The sequence below is a fragment of the Carassius gibelio genome, chromosome B18, assembly GCF_023724105.1.
Source record: "Carassius gibelio isolate Cgi1373 ecotype wild population from Czech Republic chromosome B18, carGib1.2-hapl.c, whole genome shotgun sequence".
Lineage (NCBI taxonomy): Eukaryota > Metazoa > Chordata > Actinopteri > Cypriniformes > Cyprinidae > Carassius > Carassius gibelio.
Window position 1 is genome coordinate 5412526 of NC_068413.1, and position 23470 is coordinate 5435995.

The 23470-nt window shown below is 36.5% G+C and overlaps 1 protein-coding gene and 1 pseudogene across 1 annotated transcript; one reads left to right on the top strand and one right to left on the bottom strand.

The window, feature by feature from the left end:
- Positions 1-3378: 3378 nt before the first annotated feature.
- On the top strand, positions 3379-12653 carry LOC127977087 (tetratricopeptide repeat protein 38-like; annotated as a pseudogene).
- On the bottom strand, positions 12283-21996 carry tspan33b (tetraspanin 33b). Its single transcript, XM_052581819.1, has 8 exons — positions 21901-21996; positions 20124-20181; positions 19901-20028; positions 19256-19330; positions 18402-18497; positions 17578-17706; positions 14568-14729; positions 12283-12351 (listed from the first exon to the last, which is right to left on the bottom strand). Exons 1-8 carry the CDS (start codon positions 21994-21996, stop codon positions 12283-12285), a joined length of 813 nt encoding a protein of 270 aa, XP_052437779.1.
- Positions 21997-23470: the final 1474 nt, after the last annotated feature.

A 23470-nucleotide genomic window follows, 5' to 3' on the forward strand; every position in this document is an offset into this window, starting at 1 on the left:
GACTACTGTGCTCCAAAGGGTTTTTTTTCTACAGACATTTGCACTGCTTAATCTGCAGGCTTTATTCACATTGACGTTTCAAGTTTTTTTTTTTTTTTTTTTTTACATGTTGGTGGGCTTTCAAAAGCTGAACCATTAAGACTGTAATATTTGCATATGAATTTTGAAGTCTTAATTTGAAAAAAAAAAAAACACGTATATTTGTCTGTCTTGCATCATTTGCATAGTTCATTTTATTTGTTAATTTTGCAGACATTTACCCATTAAGCATTTCAGTGTTGGTCTGTATAGTTTTTACCTAGAACTTTACCACCATTGATTTGCAGCTTTGATTTACTGGTGTTTGCTTCAGGAAATGGAAATCTTTTCAAATTCATTAAGATAATCATTTCAGAATTAAAAACACAATAAAATACATATAAAAGGCAAACTGTAGCAAATATTTACCTTTGGAAGTAGGGAACGTGCAAAAGTTATTTTGTTTTATAAAGCAAAATAGCCCACCTCCGATTTTCACTTTGGCGCAGTGTAGCGTTCACTGTCAGGAGAAGACCATGGCGATGGGAAGTCCGATTCATTTCAGCGAAGAATCGGTTCCTTTGGACAGTTTGCTAACAGCTCAATGTACTGGTTCAGAAAACTAATCGCTGCAATCTTATCACGTTTCCTGACATCTTGGCATATTATTCTCTAAAACGGTGAAGTACCACATTTTCGATTTACGTACGTTTTATTATTTAAATGTGTTTGTTATAATGTGTGCCCCAGTTCATTTTACTACAGCCATATTTCGATTCATAGGGCCATGTAGAACCTATAAAACTATTCAGTGTGCAGCTTGGCTGAAAATATTGTTAACCATGCGAGTCGACGTGTTCGAAAAAGACAGCTGTTGATTCAATTATACCGTTCAGTCCGATTCGTGAACGAAACATTTACAGCGGTGTAAACCCAAATGATTCATCGGAAAGATCCGAGTTCAAAAGGCTGAAGTTCAAATTTTGCATGTTGTCCTGCACAATATACATTAACGTTAGATATTGTATTGGGGGCACAAAGCTACTTCAAGCAATCTTTCTAAGCCAACAAATTTCAGTTACACTTCATACAGACAGCGTAACATTTCTGTTGTGCATGTGTAAGTTAGTCAGGAATGGAAATCCTAAGGTCTGCCTCTGTCCACCTTCAGCAATGAGGCCTGTACAATATACGATGCTATACTGTCTCAGGTACATATGCATATGCTGATACTGATAACTGTGTGTATTTGTATAACTAACCTCAATATTTCTGTCTCTGGTGATCAGTATGTGTCCTGGCGTAATAATGCAAGTATCCCAGAGTGCAGTCTGGACGATGGGGCGGGGCGACACGTTGGGGCGGAGCGACACGTGTCGCCCCGCCCACCTCAGCGGTTATTGGTTTATGATTAAGATGAGCTTATTGGTGTACAGATAAGTGACGATTTTACAGCTTATTGGTATAGAGAATTATGACGCTATTAGCAGGATTGGAATGCGGAAGTAGACACTAAGATGAATAAACTTTTAATATAAATTAAAAAGTGAATATACATGTTGTGTTTTTGCATTTATTGTTGCATTTCCACAACATCCCGTATAAATACAAAGAGTTTTGGATTACGACGAACAGAATAAAAATAAATGGTCTACTCCCTCAATGGCTGTAGTGTAAGTTAGACGCTACCTCGACATTACTCGCTGGTTTGAAAATGACACGGCAATATTATGCGAAGCATGGTTATGTAGATAGTCATGGAGTACCTTGATTTATATATTCAAATAATATATACATACATATATATGTGTGTGTGTCATGTGTGTAACAAATTGTCACCAGTCTCTGAACGTCACCAATAATATTCTGAACATTCCCTTGGCCCCTACGAAAATTTACTATGGTTCTGCTACAGTAACTATAGTAAAACTATGGTGTTTTTATAATTACAGCTCACAGTAATTAATGTGCCAAAAATATTTTTACTACAATAAATCCATGGTTACTTTTTGCAAGGAAGGAACTATACAGGTTCTAAAGAACTTGCCCAAAAACACTTGTTACTTTCTGTTATTTGTTTTCTGAACTGCACTACTGAAAACCTCATTAATCCTCACAATCCTGTCACAACTAAACTAAGAATCCATTATGAGCAATGCATAGCAAATCGTGTTATCATCAAATATGAGAAACCTTAAAGAATGATAGACTGATGTAAATGACTGAAACCTGTTGTCATGCACGTGTTTTCCATAGCTTTTTTATTAAAACATTATACAGTGCAAAGTTTAATTTTAAATTACATCAATTAATAATCAAAACCAGTTGATCTCAGCCCATTCTCTATTTCCCTTCAATGAACTTAACACACAAATGTGTTTCATGCCGCAAAAAAAAAAAAAACAGTCCTTGGAACAAAATCCTGTGTAAACAAAAGCCCAGAAGATCACCACGCCGGTCTCTTCCCTTTACCCTGGTGGGTTAAACTTGAAAAGGGCTCTGCACTGCAAGCGTTCCCTGATGCTGTACATCCGTCTGAACTCGTTCCGGTCAGGAGACAGGAGGACAATTCTTCCAGTTGGCCACAACTTATAGTGTAAAGACAAAATACATGAAAGATAATAATAATAATACAAAAAAAGTTTAACAGCCTTCTACTACAAAATTAAATTGGAGAATGAGCATTAAACGGGGAAATCTTACTCTCTAGCCAGGCAAACTGTGCCACTTTCCGAAAAACTTCGGAGCACAACCCTAAACCATCTGCAAACCAGAGAAAGTGTCAAATATGCAGAGTCACCCGCCGACAAAATAACTTCCCTGAGGATTTCCAGTGGAAGCTGTTGAATCAAAAACATACATAGGTTTATTTATATATGTATATAAAAGTTATTAAACATTATATAAACACTGAATACAGACAACCGTGCTTTAAACAAACTCTCATTAAAAACTCTATAGATTGTCACAACTGCATACTCATTCTTTTATAATAACACTAATAAAATGTTAATATATACAGTACTGTGCAGAAGTATTAGTGTTAGTATTTTCACATTGAAAAACTGTTTTAAGCCAATTATTTATATCTTTTGCTGTTGTGTGTCAGTAGGATATATTAGTTTATATATATTATATATTAATATATATATATTAGTTTACATTTCCACACATTCATTTTGCCATTAATTGTAATAATCCAGTGAGATATTTGTATATATTTGTATGCATGATCCACATGAAGATCTTTTACATTGAATATAAATATTTCCAGTTTTCTCAAAAACTATTGGTCCTAAAGACATCAATCAAAGTGTAGACTGTGTAATAGGTATTCCCCCGGAGAATGAGCACACAAGCATGCTTGTATGTCTTTTTACAACGGAGGAGTGGTCACTGGCGTGCGGTGAATAGCGAAAAGTGTACGGAACATGGTTAGTCTACGTTAGGTATATTGCTAGATATAGTACAGAGTAATGTTTCATGTAGCAACATTCAAACAGCTACATACATTTGCGGAGTAAAGCTGTCCAGGAGAACAGAACACCACCACCTCCTGATCATGTCATCCTGAAAAATAATAATAATAATATACACACAAAAATCATGCATGTCTGTTCAAATAACTTGACAAATGTGATGCCATACCTCTGTAAAATCGAACCTATGAACTAATGCCATGTACAGAGTGTACTGTTACAATCCACAAAGAACAATAAAATGAGCAATTTATAACAATTATTAACAATAATTATTCAAATTGAACATACCATGGATAAATAAATGATCGAGCATCGCATTTCATATTATAAGATATTTACACAACCACTTTTACTCACCTCAAGCAATCAACGGAATAGCGTTATTACTCTGCTGCTGTAGTTGCCACCGTTCTGTTTGTTTCAACGCAAACTGCCCCCTGCTGGCTCGGAGGAAAATGTCAAAGGCGGGGAAAACAAATATGGGCGGGGCGACACGTGTCGCTCCGCCTCGAAGTGTCGCCCCGCCCCATCGTCCAGACTGCACTCTGGGGTTACTCTAATAATGAGACACTGGGAGGAATAGAAGGCTGTATTACAGCCGTCAAAGCTGCAGACCCGGACTTTGGTATGTGATTGCAACACTGAACATTGTAGTCTGTTAAAAGCCAAAAAAAAAAGTTGTAAATAATAAATGGTTTCGAGATTTCAACTGTGGTATTCTGCTATCACATTGTTTTTATATCCCTCCACAGGGATTTCTTAGGTATTATTTAAGTATTTTTGTGTCTATTTGGCAAGTAGCCATGTAATAAGTGTGATAATGTGCATTCAGCTGGTCATTATCGTACTATAAATGCCTTCATGCTGATAGAAGCCAGCCAAGGCTTTCCTAAGTCCTCATTAGTGTCTTCTCTCTGTGCTGCAGTGATGGGTCATGTGATCTCCACTGGGCTGGAGCTGGTGGGAACAGGAAGTTCAGTTCTGCGGGATGAGAGATTGGCCAGCGCAGTGAGGAGGGCTGTGGAGTTAGCCAACACTCAGGAGTTCACGTCTAGAGAGAGGAACCACGTGAAAGCTGTGGAGCTCTTCTCTAAAGGGTGAGTGTATGAGAACATTCAACAGGTGACGACATGAACGTTACACATCCGGCCACTCAGTAAAATAATTTTCTGTATTTTTTTTGTATGCCGATTTTGCAGCTAGTGTTGTAAATGGAGGTCTTTTTCTGATTCATTTTAAGCAAAGTTGCCTTCGGTGGGCAGTTATGAATTGGTTCTTGTAAGAGTCATGCTCACTTGTATCCTTGAGCAGAAAAGAGTGTGACTGTCATATGAAAGTTTAAGCCGGATTAAAACTCTTGAATAAAGAAATCTTATCTTCATCTTTTAAGTTGAAGTACTCAAATTACATTTAAAAAAGGTACATAGAAATGTATAAATAAATAAAAAACAGTTAAAACTTCAAATAAATTAAAATGACAATATATATATATAAAAAAAAGATAATTAAACATGAAAAATACTATAATAGTATATACATGGTTCATACATACTATGAAAATTGTAGAGTCACACTGAAGGCATCAAGGGCTATTTGACCGAGAAGGAGAGTGATGGGATGCTGCGTCAGATGACCTGGCCTCCACAGTCACCGGACCTGAACCCAATCCAGATGGTTTAGGGGTGAGCTGGACCACAGACAGAAGGCAAAAGAGCCAACAAGTGCTACGCATCTCTCGGGGAACTCCTTCAAGACTGTTAGAAGACCATTTCAGGTGACTACCTCTTGAAGCTCATCAAGAGAATGCCAAGAGTGTGCAAAGCAGGAATCAAAGTAAAAGGTGGCTACTTTGAAGAACCTAGAATATGACATATTTTCAGTTGTTTCACACTTATTTGTTATGTATATAATTCCATATATAATTCCACATGTGGTAATTCATAGTTTTGATGCCTTCAGTGTGAATCTACAATTTCATAGACATGGAAAATAAAGAAAACTCTTTGAATGAGAAGTTGTGTCCAAACTTTTGGTCTGTACTGTATATATATATATATATATATATATATATATATATATATATATATATATATATATATATATATATATATATATATATATATTCCTCACAGGGTGATTATGAAGCAGCTTTTAAGATTTTTGATGAGCATTATATTTGCTAACCAAGAAGTGGCATGGTACTTCAGTGGCTTCCAGTATAATTCCAATATAATGTTTTTTTTCTTCATATCATGATATAGCATGGTATTCTTTGACTTGTCAATATCAAGGCACAGCGTTCAGTGTATATCAAAGATAGATAGTGACATATGATACCACCTGTAGTACCACCACACTACTTTTTTTTAAAGTGTAGAATACATTTTGCAGACATGTGGTGAATGTAATTAGTCACACCAGGGGAGAAGTGTGAATCCTGTCATGTGTTCCATATGGATTGTGACGGATTCAGGCTGGTGAAAGTTGAACTGACGTAGACAGGACTCAGGAGCATATGGGTGCAGCAGGTGCATTTAGTCAGACAAGTGAAGACAAGGCACTCTTAAAAAGAGCACTTTATATTTAGAAAGTTGTTAAATGAGATAACACGCCTTAACACATTTCATAAGCCTTTAACAAAACTTACATAACTTAAGTTCAGTTATATAAATCCCACTAGTATTGGGATTTTACATGGCCAGAAGTGTGTGACCACAAGAACATCTCTGTAATTGTTGAAAGTGTGAAGGTGTACTGTCGTACGTTGTATCTTGGATTTGGAGATTTACTTCCATTAAGAACACACTCATCAAGGATTTTAGGTAGAGATGTTGGCTGACATTCTGTGTGTAAACTCATTCCAGCGGTGTTCAGGTCTGGGATTTGTGCAAGCCAGTCAAGTTCTTTCATGAAATCATTCTAGTTTGGACTTATGTGTTTGCCAACTATGCTTAAAGATAATACTTATATAATGTCTGCATTATATTTAAAATGATGGCCTTTACATACTCCATATGCTTGATTTTATGCGCCTGTTCGCAATTATAGCTGCAATTGTCAAACCTGTTGATAATAAAGAGGCATCCATATATATGGAATTAGTTAAGATTATTTATCTGATTATCTTATTATTCAGTATATGACCCGTCAAAGTCATATAATGTAATATTTTGAATGAAAATTGAGATGAATTCAGTTAAAGTTACTGGAAATGTGACATTTGAAACATTTCTCCAGGTTTCTCGGTGCAGTGTGCAGTCTGGAGCCATGCTGGACGTCGTAGACTTGTGTTCATTGCTCGACTAGACTAGAGCTGGAGGGTGAGACATCATCCAGTCTCAAAATAGAGATTGAAAACCGTACAACTCACTGTTTCTGAGCAGGAGCAGAGAAATGTGTCGGTTGAGTCTAATTCTGGTTGGAATCCATCAACAGCCAGCGCATGCTGAACACATTTGCATTTGAGCGTTTAATCAAGGCAGGTTGTGTCTGAAGTCTGCGCTGGAATATAACATGTGAATCTGCTGTGTTGAAAAGCCCTGATGTGATGTGAAAAGCACTTGAATGTTCTTAGGCATGCTTCTGTATCTTGAAAACAAGTGTATTTTAGTAAAGAACTAGACTGGTGAAAACAGCAGATGGCTGGGGTTTAAAATGTGGGCATTGCTTGTACTGTAAACAACAGGACCGGGCTATTGCTAAACAGAAACAGACACCTGAATCTGTTATAAAATAATAAAATAGCTAATCCGCATTAGCACAAAGAAAAAAAAAATATCTCAAACAAATTAGCATCTCTCTCAAGTGTAGACATAGCAAAAGTACTAATCAAAATATTTTTTGCAGTCAAGTTCCTTGGAAAGGCTTGAAAAAAAACATGGTTCCTTGTGGGAAATGTAGTTGCAGGGAGAGACATTTACAGTGCAATCTGTGAAGTCTCGCCGGTCATCTAGAAGATATTTTATGAGATATTGTGACATTCCACAGAGAAGATAAATAGAAGATAAAGGGGAGTTCAACCTTTCTGCTCTTGATCTTAGGGTGATCTGGTTTGAGAAATGGCTAACGTTACTTAAAACTGTTCCAGCTCTTTTTTATTATTATTATTATTTAGCTTATTTATGGGCACAGCTGAAGTACCGAATGTCATGATCTATTTTCAAGGATGCGTTTAAGGTCTCTGCTGAAAAGTATAGTCAGTTTTTATAAAGCTTTTCACAAAACAAAATACATTTTCAAGCAGTTTTACAAAAGCACTAACCAGTATGTACTGTAGTCATTTTTATTTAGAAAAAAAGGTTATTAATAAAGTAGCCTTTGAAGTTCATTCTAAAGCATCTGAAATTACAAACCATGCAGATTTAAAGTTTTTTCTTCTGTAAATAACTCTAAAGAGTTTTTATACCATGCTAATTCGCAGGACAGAGTTCACTTTAACTTTGGTTTGCCAACATGAACTTCCCGCTCTCACGTATTCACATCTGTATGAATGAAAATGGATGGAGTGTGAAGTCTATCGTGACTGCACCTTGAGACATCTGGAGGGAAGCTGGTAGCAGCCAGTGAAGCGTCCCTCTCTGTCTGGCTGGTTTTGCTGCCTGTAGGCATGGTTCAGAAACGCTGATGAGCTGGGATGGGAAACTGGACGTGTTGCATTATGGTTGAATAAGAGGCAGGTTTTTGTGCTGAAATGCACCCAAAGTGGTACAGCTGTTTGTTTGTGAGTATAAAAGGTTTTTCATTGCAGGTGTGAGTGTGAAGGACCGCTACAGAGAGCTGCTGCAGGTGACCCAGCCACATACAGAAGACCACACTTTACTTTTCAATGACCTTCACTTCCTCATGGTTTCCCTGGGTAGCAAGGAGACTTCCACCACTCGGCACCTGCTGGAGAGTCTTCAGGAACTAGCTAAGTGAGCCGCAAACATTACATAACCCACTCAAGAGATTACATTACAGCCAGGTTCTGCTCACGGGTGGGAGTTTGTGGAGGCCGAGTTGTGGATGGATGTAATGTGTCTTCAGGCTCCGTGTAAGATTTCTTAGAAATGTCCCTACTCTGTGGAAGACTAGTGTTTTCAAGGCTGATGCGCTGCATGCATATTCATTCCAATTTGTCATAGCAGCCAAAACAAACGTCCAGGAAAGGACGTTTGAACACCGAGTGTATCGAAAGTATCACAGAGCACAAAAATACATTTCTTGTTAAGATGCAGTGTTTTATAAGATAACATGATGGAGAAGAGTCCTCTGGGAGCTGTATTTTCAGCACAGCATCTGTTCAAAGAAAGGAGTGTTTTCACAAAGTGCAAAATTTTTTCTTTAGGCTTTTGGTAAAAAAAGACCATACCACCTAAAAAATAATAATAATAATAATAATAATATAAAAGGCAGTTATTTATTTTTTTTGTACTGCACAAATGTATGCTGTGAAAAATCTAAACATTATAAATGTGTCAAATCTTTTTTTATATCAAGGTGACACTATTTCTACTCAACATTAGGGTAATGTAACAAAGCTGTGGCTTAATATATAAATAGAATAAAATCGTTTTGATTTCAAACGATTTTATAAAGCAGAATGAAGCCGTATTAGGGGCTGTTCACACAGAATCCTACTTTTCCATTATTTTTCTATGTAAACACGTGGTAGACATATGTGTTTGACCATTGCATAAACAGCAAACAACATTCTCTTCTTTAATGAACAAATACAGGAGTCAGAAACATCATTGAGAAGACACAAACCTGGATTAAACACGCGATCAGTTTGCAGTAAAAAATGATAAAACAGAATTCACATGAGTCCATTGGTTGACAACAATTGGACATTCCCAAAACATGTGGAGAAAAGTACCTGATGATACATTATTACAGATATGGCAGTTATAGTTCGATTGTAGTTTCATTTTGAACCTCTTGTAAGGAGTTATGTATGCTCTATGGATGAATTTGAAATGGCAAAGTTTTTAGAAGTTAAGATTAGATTAGACCACACATTCTCCTGTCGATCGATAAATCAAAATCTGTTAATTCACAATTCCACATATGTTAAATAGAAAGAGGCTTTGCAGTGTGATCATTAAGTTTACTATATATTAAAGAAACAGATGGCCGACCAGAGGGTGGTGCGATCCAGTTTCACATATGATGAGGAAATGGGGGATGCCCAGTGAACTCCATAGGCCTTGAGAGCATAGCGAGAAAATAAAGAGAAAATATGATGATGCTGGTAAACAAAACTTAGTTCTTAATTCTAGAAGCGAGCAGAGTCCTTGGTAATCATAAGTCACCACAAGTGTTTATGCACAATGTAGACCAAGAGGGCTGGACAAATGGCTGATTTCCACACACAAAATGTAAGTTGTGTCATAAGGGTGTGATGTTACAAAATTTGAAAGTTCCTCCCATCAGGCTTTGCACTCTTTTCCAGATCCTAATAGAATTGGCCACCACAGTTTAAATTTATATTTATCATTTTTATTTCCTGTGCCAACAAATCAAATATCTTGGAGCCTATGTGGTTTAACCTTGTCTGCTTCGATTACTCTCCATGAAACTTTAAATTGAGGATTGACCCAAGTATGAAGAGCCTTCAGTTGGAGTGACCAAAAATATAATTCAAAATTTGGCACAGCCAATCCTCCTGAAAGTATAGGACACTGCAATGTGGCCAGTTTTATTCTGGGTTGTTTACCATTCCAGATAAACTGGGAAATTATGGTATTGATCTCCTGAAAGTACCCTGGAGGAGGGGAAAGAGGCAACATAGAAAAAAGAAAATTAAGCCTAGGAAACAAAAAATTGTGATGGTGGAAATTTTGCCTTGGAGAGAAACTTTAAGATTATTCCATCTTTGAGTATCACTTCTGATCTTTTACTAAAATGTTCTTAAACTTGTTTCTGGCAATTTTATGAATGTCTTTATATATGGTAATACCCAAATAGATTAAAGAATCTATATGAATAAAATGTTTTGAATAAAAAATCAGTTCACATTCATGCTTCGGTTAACATACATTGACCAGGGTCTCGCAAACTCCAAAAAAGTTGTATTTGTTGTACAAGGAATGACTAAATGATGGCAGAAATGTCTATTTTAACACTTCTCCTCCTTCAGAAACCCAGTTGAGAACCATCAGCTCCAGATAGCCGAGCGTGTGGAGCTGCCCATGTGTCAGGCTCTGCTGGAGTATGAGCAGGGAAACTACAGTCAGGCCGGGGAGCTGCTCGAACCCATCAAAGACCGCTTTGTAGAGATAGGGGGCAGTGACGCACAGGTCTTTCACCACAGTACTACAGTATACTACGCATAAGATAATGAGTGTTTCCATTCTAAACAACTTCTTTATTTGTTCTTCTGCAGAGAGATGTTTTCAGTCAGCTCCTTATTTATGCTGCCATGAGGTCTGGAGACAAAGAACACCAACAATCTGCCAGGTAAACATTGTGTTATACCCTTCTAAGTGAAAAAGAAAATGTTTTCAAATAGCTCATTTGTTGTCTTTTTTTCAGCTTTATTGCTGCACTTTAAAGTAAAAAATTTGAAAAGATGAGATCAAATCTTTAATAATAATAATAATAATAATAATAATAATAATAAATTATGTTATTTGAACAGGTGTGTTCATATGTCTGACAAAGTTACAATAAATAAATAAAAAATATCACTTAATATTTTATTGTTTCCAAGCTGATAAAAGTTGTTAACTGAAGAGAATAATAGATCAAAAGCCATCGCCTTTTAAAAAAGAAAATGGGTGAAAATCCTTTTCGTTCTTTGAACTGGTGGTGAACAAAGGCACACAACAGAAGTGCACAGTTATTTGCATGTAGAATTTAATAAAACTGCCATACAAGACCACAGGTTTCCCATTAAAGATGAATTGTGTTGTCAGTTGATGTGCTAATTATAACCGAACGGTCTGTGGATTCCAGGTATTTCTGTGTAATTCAGATTTAAAGAAATGTACATGTTGCATTTCATTAGTATGCAGTGCTCATGAATCCAAACTCTTCCAAATCAGAAACTCCCAAATGTTCTGCACAGTTTGTGCATAAAATGAAGTGCATGTGACTATTTTAAAATGCTTCTTTCTGACAGAAATGTTCTCCTGCGGGGATTTTCTTGGACTCTTTCTAAGGAAGCAGGTGTTGTGTGTTTTTGTCCCTAGATGCATGCTGATCGAGAGAGACTCAGTGCGGCCAAACTCCCCGCTCACAGACCGGCTGATCCAGAGAGCCCACTCCTTACATGTTTAAATTCAGACCCAATTCCCTACACAGTTAATAGCCTGTTCTCTGTTGGTTTAATTACGGGCTGCTTTCCTAACACATTTATCTGTAGACACCAGATCAGAGAGCCTGAGTACAGCCCAAGAGTTTGCACTGAACAAAGTCTTGTGTTTAATGGGATCACTCCTCCAGCAATGTTAAACTGTTAGTCGGTCTCTTCCTCCTACATCACAAGACATATATAAAAAAAAATTGAAAGTCTTTGAAAAGATTTTCCTTTGCATTACGTGTTAATCAAATCTGAACAGTAGGCATGCAACAAATGACCATGATTATTCAATGCTGTGTGCCTCCAGCCTTTTGAATTTGTAATGAAAAACTTGTTTTTTTATCAAATAACAGAAAAATGTAAACCAAAATAGCAAATAAATAAGAACTGGCTCCAAGGCATAGTGAAATGAAACTGATAGGAAATTGTGCTGTGAGAACAGTCAGTGCAGGATGAAAGCATGAGTTTGGTGGCACTGCAGGTGATTGTCTGCTGCTTCTACATGACGGATCCGATCTCTTTATGGATCTCAGAAATGAGGACCTGAGACAGAATGATGCCTGCGATCTGTAGATCAAACAGAAAAACTGTGTCAGGACAGCACTGTGCATGGAGAGAGGATAGCGATTTCAGTTTCAGCCCAACACCCACTGAAAAATTCATGAATGGAAATGCAGTTCATTGCATTCAGTGATACGGGATACGAATGCACAACATTCATTTCAAAAGGATCACGATCTTAAAAGACGTTATATATATATTGGAGATGCGTGGATTAAATTTGACTGTCTTGGGAATGTGTGTATAATTCAGGTTGTCTGTATTTATATCCTTAATTATATTAAAAAAGGTCACACACAGAGAGATAACATGCTTCACTGATTTATAATGAACAGACACTATATTGACAATTACTTTGTTTCTGCTCCACCAATGAAAATGGTTTCTAACAAAGCCACAGCAGAATGGACCATTGTGATTCTCTGATCAAAGTTTTTTTTTTTTTTTTTTATGAAATCTGAATGGTTGATCGAACAATTGAAAAACTTGCTCGCTCACTCAAACAGGCAGTTGTTTTATTCTGAAAGGTTAAGTTTAATGTATCACTATGTATGAAACGTAAAACTACAATGTAAAACGTCATCTTTGCGGATGAACATAGTGCCGGTCACTTGATTTGTGCTTCGGCTCCGTTGTTTTGCGCGGATGAACCTGATGAAGTGAGGTTTTTACTTGTTGAAAACAAAGTTACTAAAGTTTGACAATGCTGACACTACTCATAACGATTGCGTTTCATATCAAATGCGGCAAAACAGTAATAACGAAATACTTGGCTATTTAGAACTTGACATTGTAGCCATTATTAACAGTTTTCAAACCTAGTCGGTGAACTGTAAACGTGATGCTATGCTAACTCTGATACTTAATGTTGATTCATAGTTTATTACAGGCACTCTAGCCTTCCCTTTTTGCTTACAAATGCTTTTCTTGGAACCTTTTTTTTTTTCATGCTATAACTTTCCACTGAATATTTAAACCTGACCTTTTTATTTACATATAAGTTTGAGGTTTCCAGAGATCCATCATGACAGCTCTAAAACACAAATAATTGTTATAGGCTAAACTAGTGATTTAGGTAAAAACAGTTTGGCAGATGGGTTTGCTGTTACAGTATGTACTTATTATTATTTTAGTGTTGTATATCCTACATTAATATAAAGGTTAACGGGACAGTTCACCTAGTTAAACATCTACTAACCCATAAACTGCTACAAACCTGTATGAGTTTCTTTCTTCTGATGAAACATGAAGGAACATATTTTGAAAAATGTGGGTAGTTGATGGTCCACAGTGATTAGAGTGTTTTTCCTCCATACTGTGGGAGTCAATGGGATTGTATAGTTACCCATATGTTTCTTCATGTAAAAAAATAAATAAAAAATAAACTCATACAGGTTGTAAACAACTGTTATATATATATATATATATATATATATATATAGTGTGAAGTGACATTCAGCCAAGTATGGTGACCCATACTCAGAATTTGTGCTCTGCATTTAACCCATCCGAAATGCACACACACAGAGCAGTGAACACACACACACACACACACTGTGAGCACACACCCGGAGCAGTGGGCAGCCATTTATGCTCCGGCGCCCGGGGAGCAGTTGGGGGTTAGATGCCTTGCTCAAGGGCACCTAAGTCGAGGTATTGAAGGTGGAGAGAGAGCTGTTCATGCACTCCCCCCACCCACAATTCCATCCGGCCCGAGACTAGAACCCACAACCCTTCGATTGGGAGTCCAACCCTCTAACCATTAGGCCACGACTTCCCCTATATATATATATATATATATATATATATATATATATATATATATATATATATATATATATATATATATATATATATATATATATATATATATATATATATATATATATATATATATATATATATATATATATATATATATATATATATATATATATATATATATATATATATATATATATATATATATATATATATATATATATATATATATATATATATATATATATATATATATATATATATATATATATATATATATATATATAATTTTTTTTTTTTTTTTGGTGGATCCATTAAATATTTATTGCTAAAGAAGTAATATTACATTACTATTCAGTACAATGTTTTTTTGTCTGTGCAATAATGTTTAACAATCCTGCTATACTGACCAATCAGCTCCCATGATCTGTCTGAGAAACCGAAATCAAGTTAAATGTTACCTGTGGTAAAGCAAGACCCAGCGTGAGTGCCCCAACTAACAGCAGGTGAGATTCAATCCATATTACAGCTCTGTCTGCACAGCCCACCGGATAGATCGATTTAGTGGTGTCCAGGTGGTCTTGTGTTTGAACCCCAAAGCCACACATGGTGTTGATCACAGTCTGAAATAGTACCAGATGTTTTTAGTCTATAAGCAGCAGGGGGCAGTAATGTTATAGCCTCATTCTAGACGTTTGCTTAATATACCTCATTTTAAATCCATAGTGTACAAATACAAACATGATTAATTATTAGGATTGCTAAAACAAGCAGCACTATTAATACTATGCATATTTTTGCCATATCTGGGTCCAGAATATCATCTGAGGTGGTTTAGGGAGAGTAAGCAAACATCTAACAACCACAAAAAACACCTTAGCATCTTAATAACAAGGTAAAAAAAAGAATAATAATACTAAACCTGCGCACATTAGCAGCTGTCCTGATAAGCAAACGTATTGAGAGATTAGTGCTTTTGATTCTGTCGTTGATGATTATTCTCATCTGGCATGCACATTTTTAACACCTACCAAAGCCTGCTAGATTTTCTGACTTGACTGCATCCTACGTTATCTAATGGGTCAGGGCCGGTCACTTCCCCTTAAGCTTTTTACATCTCTTTTACCACGCAATCTGAGGATGTTGAATTCCCTTTTGTTTAGTGGGCTGCAGATGTAGAATGCAGGTCAAGTTCACATCTGCAGACGTATGCAGTTTTCAATTCAATGTTTGCAGCAGGAATTTCCTTAATGTGTGGTTTAATCATTCATCACCCCATTTCTACAGAGATTTCACACAGCTTGCAGTATCCATAACTGATAACTGACAAGAAACCTATGTTTGCATCTGAAAGATCATTTTAATGTCCAAAACGGGATAAAATATAACTTTTAACAGCATTTATAAATATATTTTGTTGATGGTTAAACGAACGCATGTGATCCCTCCAGGTCTCCCTGAAATAATGTTATGATTCATTTTCATATCACTTGCGCAGATGTTATTGTCTACATGTGAACATCTGTTTGGATGAATCACCGCATTTTCTGCCATTCTTTTCGCTTCAACAGTACGTTTGAGTACTGGAAAACAATTAAACCTGTAAACCACACAGCTTTTCACTCTCAGCGTCTTTAAATGTGACACGGCTCCTTGTTTTTCTTCTGTTTTTGTTTGAAAGAATTGCATTTCGTCCGCTCTGTCCTGTTTAGAGTGTGTTTATCCAGCAATCACCGTAGACATTTGCCAAGGAAACAGAGATCATAATATTTAGGTCTGCCAAGGAGTGGCTCTAAACCTGTGATCTATGTTCTGTTTGGGTATCTTATCAGCATTTACACACGTCTCACGGATTGAATTGGAGCACACATTTAGCATCTCAGCCAAGCAGCTGCTTTGGACGTCATGCCAAAATGGCACCGCTCGGTCATCCGCTGTCTTGAGAGGCAAGAAAGCAATTCAGAACTCATAAATTCTCCTCGAGCTGCCGCTGTGACAACGGTGTCGGAATTGAAACTTTGCATTACTGATACGTTTGGTAAACCCAATCTGTTTAACTTCACAAAGCTCTTACTGATGTGATTATGACTGGGCTAATTAGCGGCACAGGCCATCATCGTTAAAGATGAAGGCGTAGAGGAAGGGCAAAGGCTGTCTCAACACTTTGAATCCGTCTTTCATGGCACTTAGTGCAATAAACCAATGACCACATACAGTTTTGTTGAGCTGATGAGATGAAAAATAACACAACTTTGCCTTTGCACTAATGTTAGACTACAAAGAGTGAAACAAAAGGGGAGGGATTGTGTTCAAATAAAGGATCAAAATGAAGGATCGCTGTATAACTGAACTCAAATTTGACATTTTCTGTAATTGTGAGTGCATGGTGTTTGCCTTTGTTACATTTACTGGATTTGCAGCGGCTAAAGCGTTCTGAGTGGTTGTTAGCATGTCACTATGTGGTTGCTAGGTTCTGGTTGGTTCCTTGAACAAGGACCAGCAAGTCTTTGATGTACATAGCTCCAGTCCTTTTCACGCTCAATCCGTCCACTAGTTCAAAATTGATTCTAATCTTTTAGAAAAGACTTTAAACTTCTGAATTATGTTTTGAACTTTTAAACAAGTTTAAAATTTCAACTAAGAGTGAGCTATGAGCTGTAGTAATACTAGTACAACCTTTGTAACTAGCACCACCAATTCAACTTATGTATGCTTTAGGTCTCCATTTAGAATAAAATAATTAACAATTAATTTAATACTTTTATTCAGCAGGGATCAAAAGTGACAGTAACAATTATATAATGTTGCAAAAGATTTCAGTGTCAAATAAATTTACATTCTTCTCCAACATTCTATATATATATATATATATATATATATATATATATATATATATATATATATATATATAATCTAAACAATCTTGAAAAGAAGTTTCATGATTTCCACAAAATAATTTAGCAGCTCGACTGTTTACCAATGATAATAATAAGACATATTTTATGAGAAGCAGCATATTAGAATGGTTTCTGAAGGATCAAGTGACAATGAAAACTGTTCTAATATAATAAGTTAATTTAAATTGAAATAATATTTCACAACATTACAGTTTTACTGTATTTTGCTTTGGTGAGCAAAAGAGACCTCTTTCAATAACATTAAAAATCTTACTGCTATTTTTAGGTCATTATGCAGAGATGATTATAGATAATACAGTTACTGTACCAAGAACATTTGAGGGAATGTTTTAAATTTGAAGGGGGGAAACTGGGGAAATATAAAACAATATTGTAAAGTTAAATTTAATTATAATGATTTAGAGCTTCAGTCGCACCAAAGTTATTTCAACTCATAAAGTGCCATATGAATCCTCGCTTCACAGACAGACCTCATATCTGCTTCTATTTCTATGTCCGTTTTCATTTTGGATATTCATAAGTGCAGATTAAAAATCAGGCGCTTGACTCTCACCTCTCCTGGTAGAGGAGTGCAGCATGAGAAGGGAACCGCGCATCTCTCATTGCTGGGGTTTGACGGGGTGCAGTTGAAGTAGAGGTTCCAGGACCAGTCGGTGTAGTTGTTCCAACCACAGCATTTGAACTGGAAGGAGAAGCAAATCGAGTGAAAGTATTTTTAGACACATATTCACCTTGTGTCTGATAGACCCATAAGAATTTTCCTTAGCACTTTATTTTACAGTCCTGTATGTAATAACTAGGTACTAACCCTGAACCTACCCCTAAACCTAACCCTACCCCATGTAGTTACCTTGTATTACCAAAACTTTCTTAGATAAATACACTGTAAGTATACTATAAGTACATGTTAGTACATGTACCGTAAAATAAAGTGCAATCGAATGTTCACTATGAGAAAGACAAAGAGGCAGGAGAACATACTGTGCGTTATCAGAGAGTAGAACATTTTCTTATTTAGAGAGAAATGCATGTGTTCAAATTACCATTACCAAACAAAAGGTAGGTATAGAATATAGTATATACAATAGTGCACCAAACAGTGAAAATTCTGTCATCTTTTACTAACCTTCATATTTTTTATTTAAAAAAAAACAAAAAAAAAAACGTTTACAGTATGTCCAGATGACCACTTAAAAATAGACAAAAAGGACAATATATATTTTATGCAAAGATGCATTAAATTGAACAAAGATGAAAAAAATAAAATAAAGTAAATTTTGGTTGTAAAATGCAAGACTGCTTATGGTGTCTTGCATGTTTTCCAGTTGGCCTGATGCAGAAAGAATGTACAGAGTTTGCGCGAAATAACACCCATACCTCTTTTTGGATGTAGTCCATTAGGTTTTGAAGGTCCAGGTCATCTCGATAGTGCACAATAGCCTTTTTCACGAATTTCCCCAGAGCATCGCGTGTCTGTGAACATGACACTTCATACAGTCTAGCCACCAAGTACATTTCCATACATACCTAAAAATCAAACACTTCCATCTGGGTTGTATATGCATGTGTAATTGTGCTACGGGAGACAGGTCGACGGTGCTAATTCACCATGGCGGCTCTAATAGCATATGCTTTAGTGTGGTAATTAACTCTTGGGGCCCTCCTGAGCTCTGCCTCTGCCCTGTCAGTTCCTCTAATGCTGGCATGTTCAAGCACCTCTGAATGTCATTAACAGGAAGCCTCCATCGAAACAGAACATTTGGTTCCACTTTGATGTGGCAAAGCTCTTTAATCATTAAGCAGCGACGATGCTTGAAGCGACGTCATTAAACTGCCCTGTTTTACTGTGTGCGCTGTGTTCTGACGGTGAAGAATACTCGATGGGACCTTCTCCTGGACTGTAGAACTTTAGAACTTAGGATGAGGTAATGTTAGAACGATAGGAAACTCTATAGTGGGAATTGGCTTTAAGGATAAGATGAACAATGGAACTGAATGTTGGATTGCTTTTAAATCGACTGGCTATCCCACGAGATGGACTTAGAGACTGACAGATGAGTGCTAAAAGAGGTTAACCAAGCCAAAGCCTAATGTTTCAATTAATCTTTAACAACCTGCAGTGTGTGAAAGTCATAACAATGAAATATGTTTCATATGATAGCCCGTATCCTGTATCAGTGCTGCAGAAATCCTGTCTAGTTTATACACTGAAGTTTCAAGTGAAAGCCCACCTGGTCCGAGTAGAAGAAGCCCAGGATTGCAATGACCATTTGGGTTAGAAAGACCAGGGTAAGACTAAAAGAGAACTGGAAAGGAGCAGGAAAGAAAACAGAGAAAACTGCTATTTAAATAAGTGATCAAATTAACTGATGATAACAGATGTGTTGGGAAGACCAGGACTAGTTGTCAAAGTTTGTACACCAGTGCATTTTTCTCTTTGTAGTTTCCTCTTTAAAGACATGGCTACTGATATTTAATTAATATTTAGCTTTTATTTTTATAATTTAGATTTATAATTTGTATTAGTATTTTTTGGGGTGTTGCTATTTTATTAGGGTATTTAATAGTTTTTTTTTTTTTTTTTTTTTTTACCTTTTCATAATTTTCTTTTATTTATTCCCAGTCTAATTTTAGTGCATAAAGTTTAATTTTTTTTTAGTTAATTGCATTTCAAGATTTTTTTATTTTCATCTAATATTTATGTTAATGTTTTTCAAATTTATTTGAATTACCAACTTGTTTTAAATAGCTTTAGTTTACAGCTTTAATAGCCCTGATGTGACAACTAGTGCTAGTCTTCCCTATATATGTAAAGTGTAATTTCAACTTGTAAGTCACTTTGGATAAAAATGTGAAGTATGTGCATTATTGCTCACAATTTTGAGGAGCCGTATGTTTTCCCGCAGAGCTCCGATGCATCCGCAGAAGGTGATGAAGAACATGACCACCCCGACCACAATGAGAATCACAGCAGGATCAATGAAGAACGTGTCACGCACTGCGTCTGGGGAAAAAACCCAGAAACACTGCTAACCTCTCGACTGATCCACACACATCGGCAGTTTAATCAGAGGTGAGGAACACACAACACTTACATACCTGTAGCTTTCTGAACTTTGGCATATACTCCAATAGCTACAATAAGAAGAGAAAACACCTAAAAATGGATAAATAAACATAAATAAACAATTGACATGAAATAATCAAATGCTCATTGATCGTTCAAAATAGGATGGTGTGTGTGTGTGTGTGTGTGTATATATATATATATATATATATATATATATATATATATATATATATATATATATATATATATATATATATATGCAAACACAAACATTCTTGCACCAGTTGCTTATAAGATATTGAAACCATAGCTCAGAAATATGAAGTTTGTAATGGGAAAAGCTCTAGAGTGTTTTGACACTTGACTTGATATTGTTTTATATAATGAAATCACATTCAGACATTTAAAGTGGTTTTATATTGGATTGTTGGAATTTATTTTTTGGATTACATTGGTTTCTTCATATAAATATATTATTACTGGTTATTATAATTATTTTAATCAAAGGCTGCATTCTCAGAGCTAAAGGGTAAGAGTCTCTGAGCAACAGCCTGGTCCTGAGACCCTGTTGGCAGTGCTGGTAATATTGCTGCAGTCATCATGTGGTACAGTAGAAGCTTTTTGTGTGTCTGAGTGCCACTGCAGTTCCATTATGCAGCTGAAGAGTCTTCCGCCTGAGTTTATAAAAGCAGCTGAATCTTATCATCTCACTCCTTATGAGTCAATGACAATACTCTGAGAGCATCTCTGTACTTAGCTTGCCTATGAAATATAAGGAATCCGGTTAAAGAGCCATTCAGAGGCTTTTTTTGGTGCAGAGGAGGAACAGCCACTCCATATATGTGGTTTTGTGCTTTTCTGAAAAACCCAGCAAGCCAGTGCGGCTGGAACAAAAGACTAATGGATTATGCCGTCACATTCGGTCCAGAGGGCCATCTGTTGTGCACAAACATCGCTTTAGCGTGAAAGGGTGTGATTTGGCAGTGCTGTTCATATGAACACAAAAGAAAAAGTTTCCAGCTCACAAAAGACAATTAATGGCAATCACATTCCGCAGATCATGTATTTTCAACGAGTGTTGGCGATTTGAGTGACGGCAACTGCTTGTAATGTGACAAAATTCAGCAGTGTTAAAAATGATTTGAATGCACAGTGTGTGGCTTTTATTCCATTTCCATTTATTTTAATGTTGAATTATTTGTCAGAAAGGTTTAGTTTTTGGTTTGTTCAATAATGTCACCAAATTTAGACGGCTAACAGAAAATGTTTTGCTCAAACTGTTATACTCATGGAGGTATATATATATATATATATATAGTTTACTGGAAGCTTGAGTCTTGAAGAAAAGCATAATCCAAGGCAAATTCTGCAGCGTGAGCAATTCACTTGATTCTAAATGGCAGATCTGTGCAGGCTCAATAACAATCAATGCACTGATAAAGCAAAACAAACTCTACGAACAGAAGAACAAGAGAACAGATGCTTTTGTTTTGATTGCATGTTTCTTTGGGGGATTCAAGCCTTCAACTGAATCATATTCTGCGATTACAGGCTGAAGAGTGGTATTTTTACTCTTTTCATAGCAATACAATTCCTTGCAATTGTATGCAAATAGAGTGCTCCGAATTGAGTCGTGTTGTGTTGAAAATATCAAGGTTGCAGAACAGTTGTAACAGCGAGTCTGTTGAAAAGACCAAATTACACCCCCTGATGTTTTATTCATTTCAAAGCTGGCCAAAGAGCTTAAGCTCTGCGGCCTGGAAATGCAAAACAACATTTGGAGCTGGTGTCAGAGGCCTCACTCACCCAGAATAGTAAGCTGAAGAAGAACAGGAAGTATCGAATCCAAGGGTTGACGAAAGAGAACATTTCCGTCTTCGTAAGGCTCACCTGCCTATCCATTATAACAGATTTGTAGAGGCTGAGGATTTAAAAAAATCTGCAATGGCAGAGCAGGCCTGGCCAAACAGATATACCATTTCGGTCCACAGCTATAGCTTGAAATGGACTGCAACAGCTTCTGTGCATGTGAACTGATTCACCACGTACATTGGTGTTTGTGGAAATGGCCAGAGCGCACAGTTACACAAAAGCCACCTTTGGATGCTTTGAAAGCTCCGTTCCATTGTTTTCTAACACCAGGACCGCTGGGGCAAGAATGTGCAGCTAGGCAAAACAGACAACGCTTTTCGATGTTCTAGTTTCGGCAGTATTCTCAATATGAGAAGATATAATGGTGGGTGATAATAGACAGAATAAAAAGAGACCCTGAGACTTCAGTGAATCAGACTGTCACCTGCCTGCTTCTCAGTTCAGAGCGATGATTTTATTAGTAGGGCTGCGGCAGGACTCTTGGTAGATTAAGGATTGGGAAACCAGGGCAGGAAGTGCAAGCACACCTCTACTGCTGGAAAGCCGTTCGAAATATAAATTGCCCATCGTGAAACTGCAGTTTCAGGAGTGCTTTGGGCTCTGCTGGTTGTCTGACTGTCTTTTCCCACTGGGAGCTCTGCTGTTTTTCTGGACAGCATCTGTAAAGCTCATTGAATCCTTTATTCACGAGAGCCGAAGGACAATCAGTCGTGTTGTTGAGAATCTTTCTCACAGGTTTATTGCTACAGGCCCTGAAAGGATTTTCTTTGAAAGTTTGGAGACAGACCAGTGTACTTCATGAGACGCAATACATCGGTTTGTTTGTTTCCGCCCTCATCCACAAATACACTGGGTGTATCCTCTCTGTGCCATATGGATCCAGTATAGTCTATCATAATACTCCTATTACCACATTCAGATGCTACTCCGTAGCTTTAAAAATGTACTGTAGCTATATAGTATTGATCCTACCAAGAACAGTATTGCGCTGCAATATCTAATGACTCCACTTAATGGGACTGATATATAATGCTTTCTATATTAAAGCAGTGCTTTGCATAGTTGCATAGTTTTAGAAAGGCAAATTATTTGTAATATGACAAATAATCAACAGTAAGATGACAAATTTTGGGGGGGCCATTTATGATAGTTGTAATCAGTCTTATACCATCTTGGCAACATGAAACTGAAATTTGTCAGTGCTTTTACTGGTTCCTGTATTATTTGGAAGTCAATTTGAAATGGCTCAACAATTTCATAGTTAGCAGCTGCACAAAAGTTTCCTCTGGAAAATCAATGTAATATATATTTGTTCAATCATATTTTTGATTATTATTTAGAATTATTTTTTTCCACCATGTAATATTTACTAGCTATTTTTTCCCATTGATTTTATTTTTGGGTTAACATATCCATGTCCAAGATTTGTGTGTGTGTTCACATACTGTGAGAAGTGTAACCAAATTTCATCCCATTCCAATTAAAAAAAAAAAATGCAATCAAT

Excerpts from the sequence above, each read along its gene's own strand:
- tspan33b (XM_052581819.1), bottom strand. The coding sequence starts at position 21,996 with ATGGATAGGCAGGTGAGCCTTACGAAGACGGAAATGTTCTCTTTCGTC. Across the intron at positions 18,498-19,255 it reads GCTTCTTCTACTCGGACCAG|ACACGCGATGCTCTGGGGAA; the intron begins GTGGGCTTTCAC and ends TCATGTTCACAG. Across the intron at positions 14,730-17,577 it reads GCACTCCTCTACCAGGAGAG|ACTGTGATCAACACCATGTG; the intron begins GTGAGAGTCAAG and ends GTACTATTTCAG.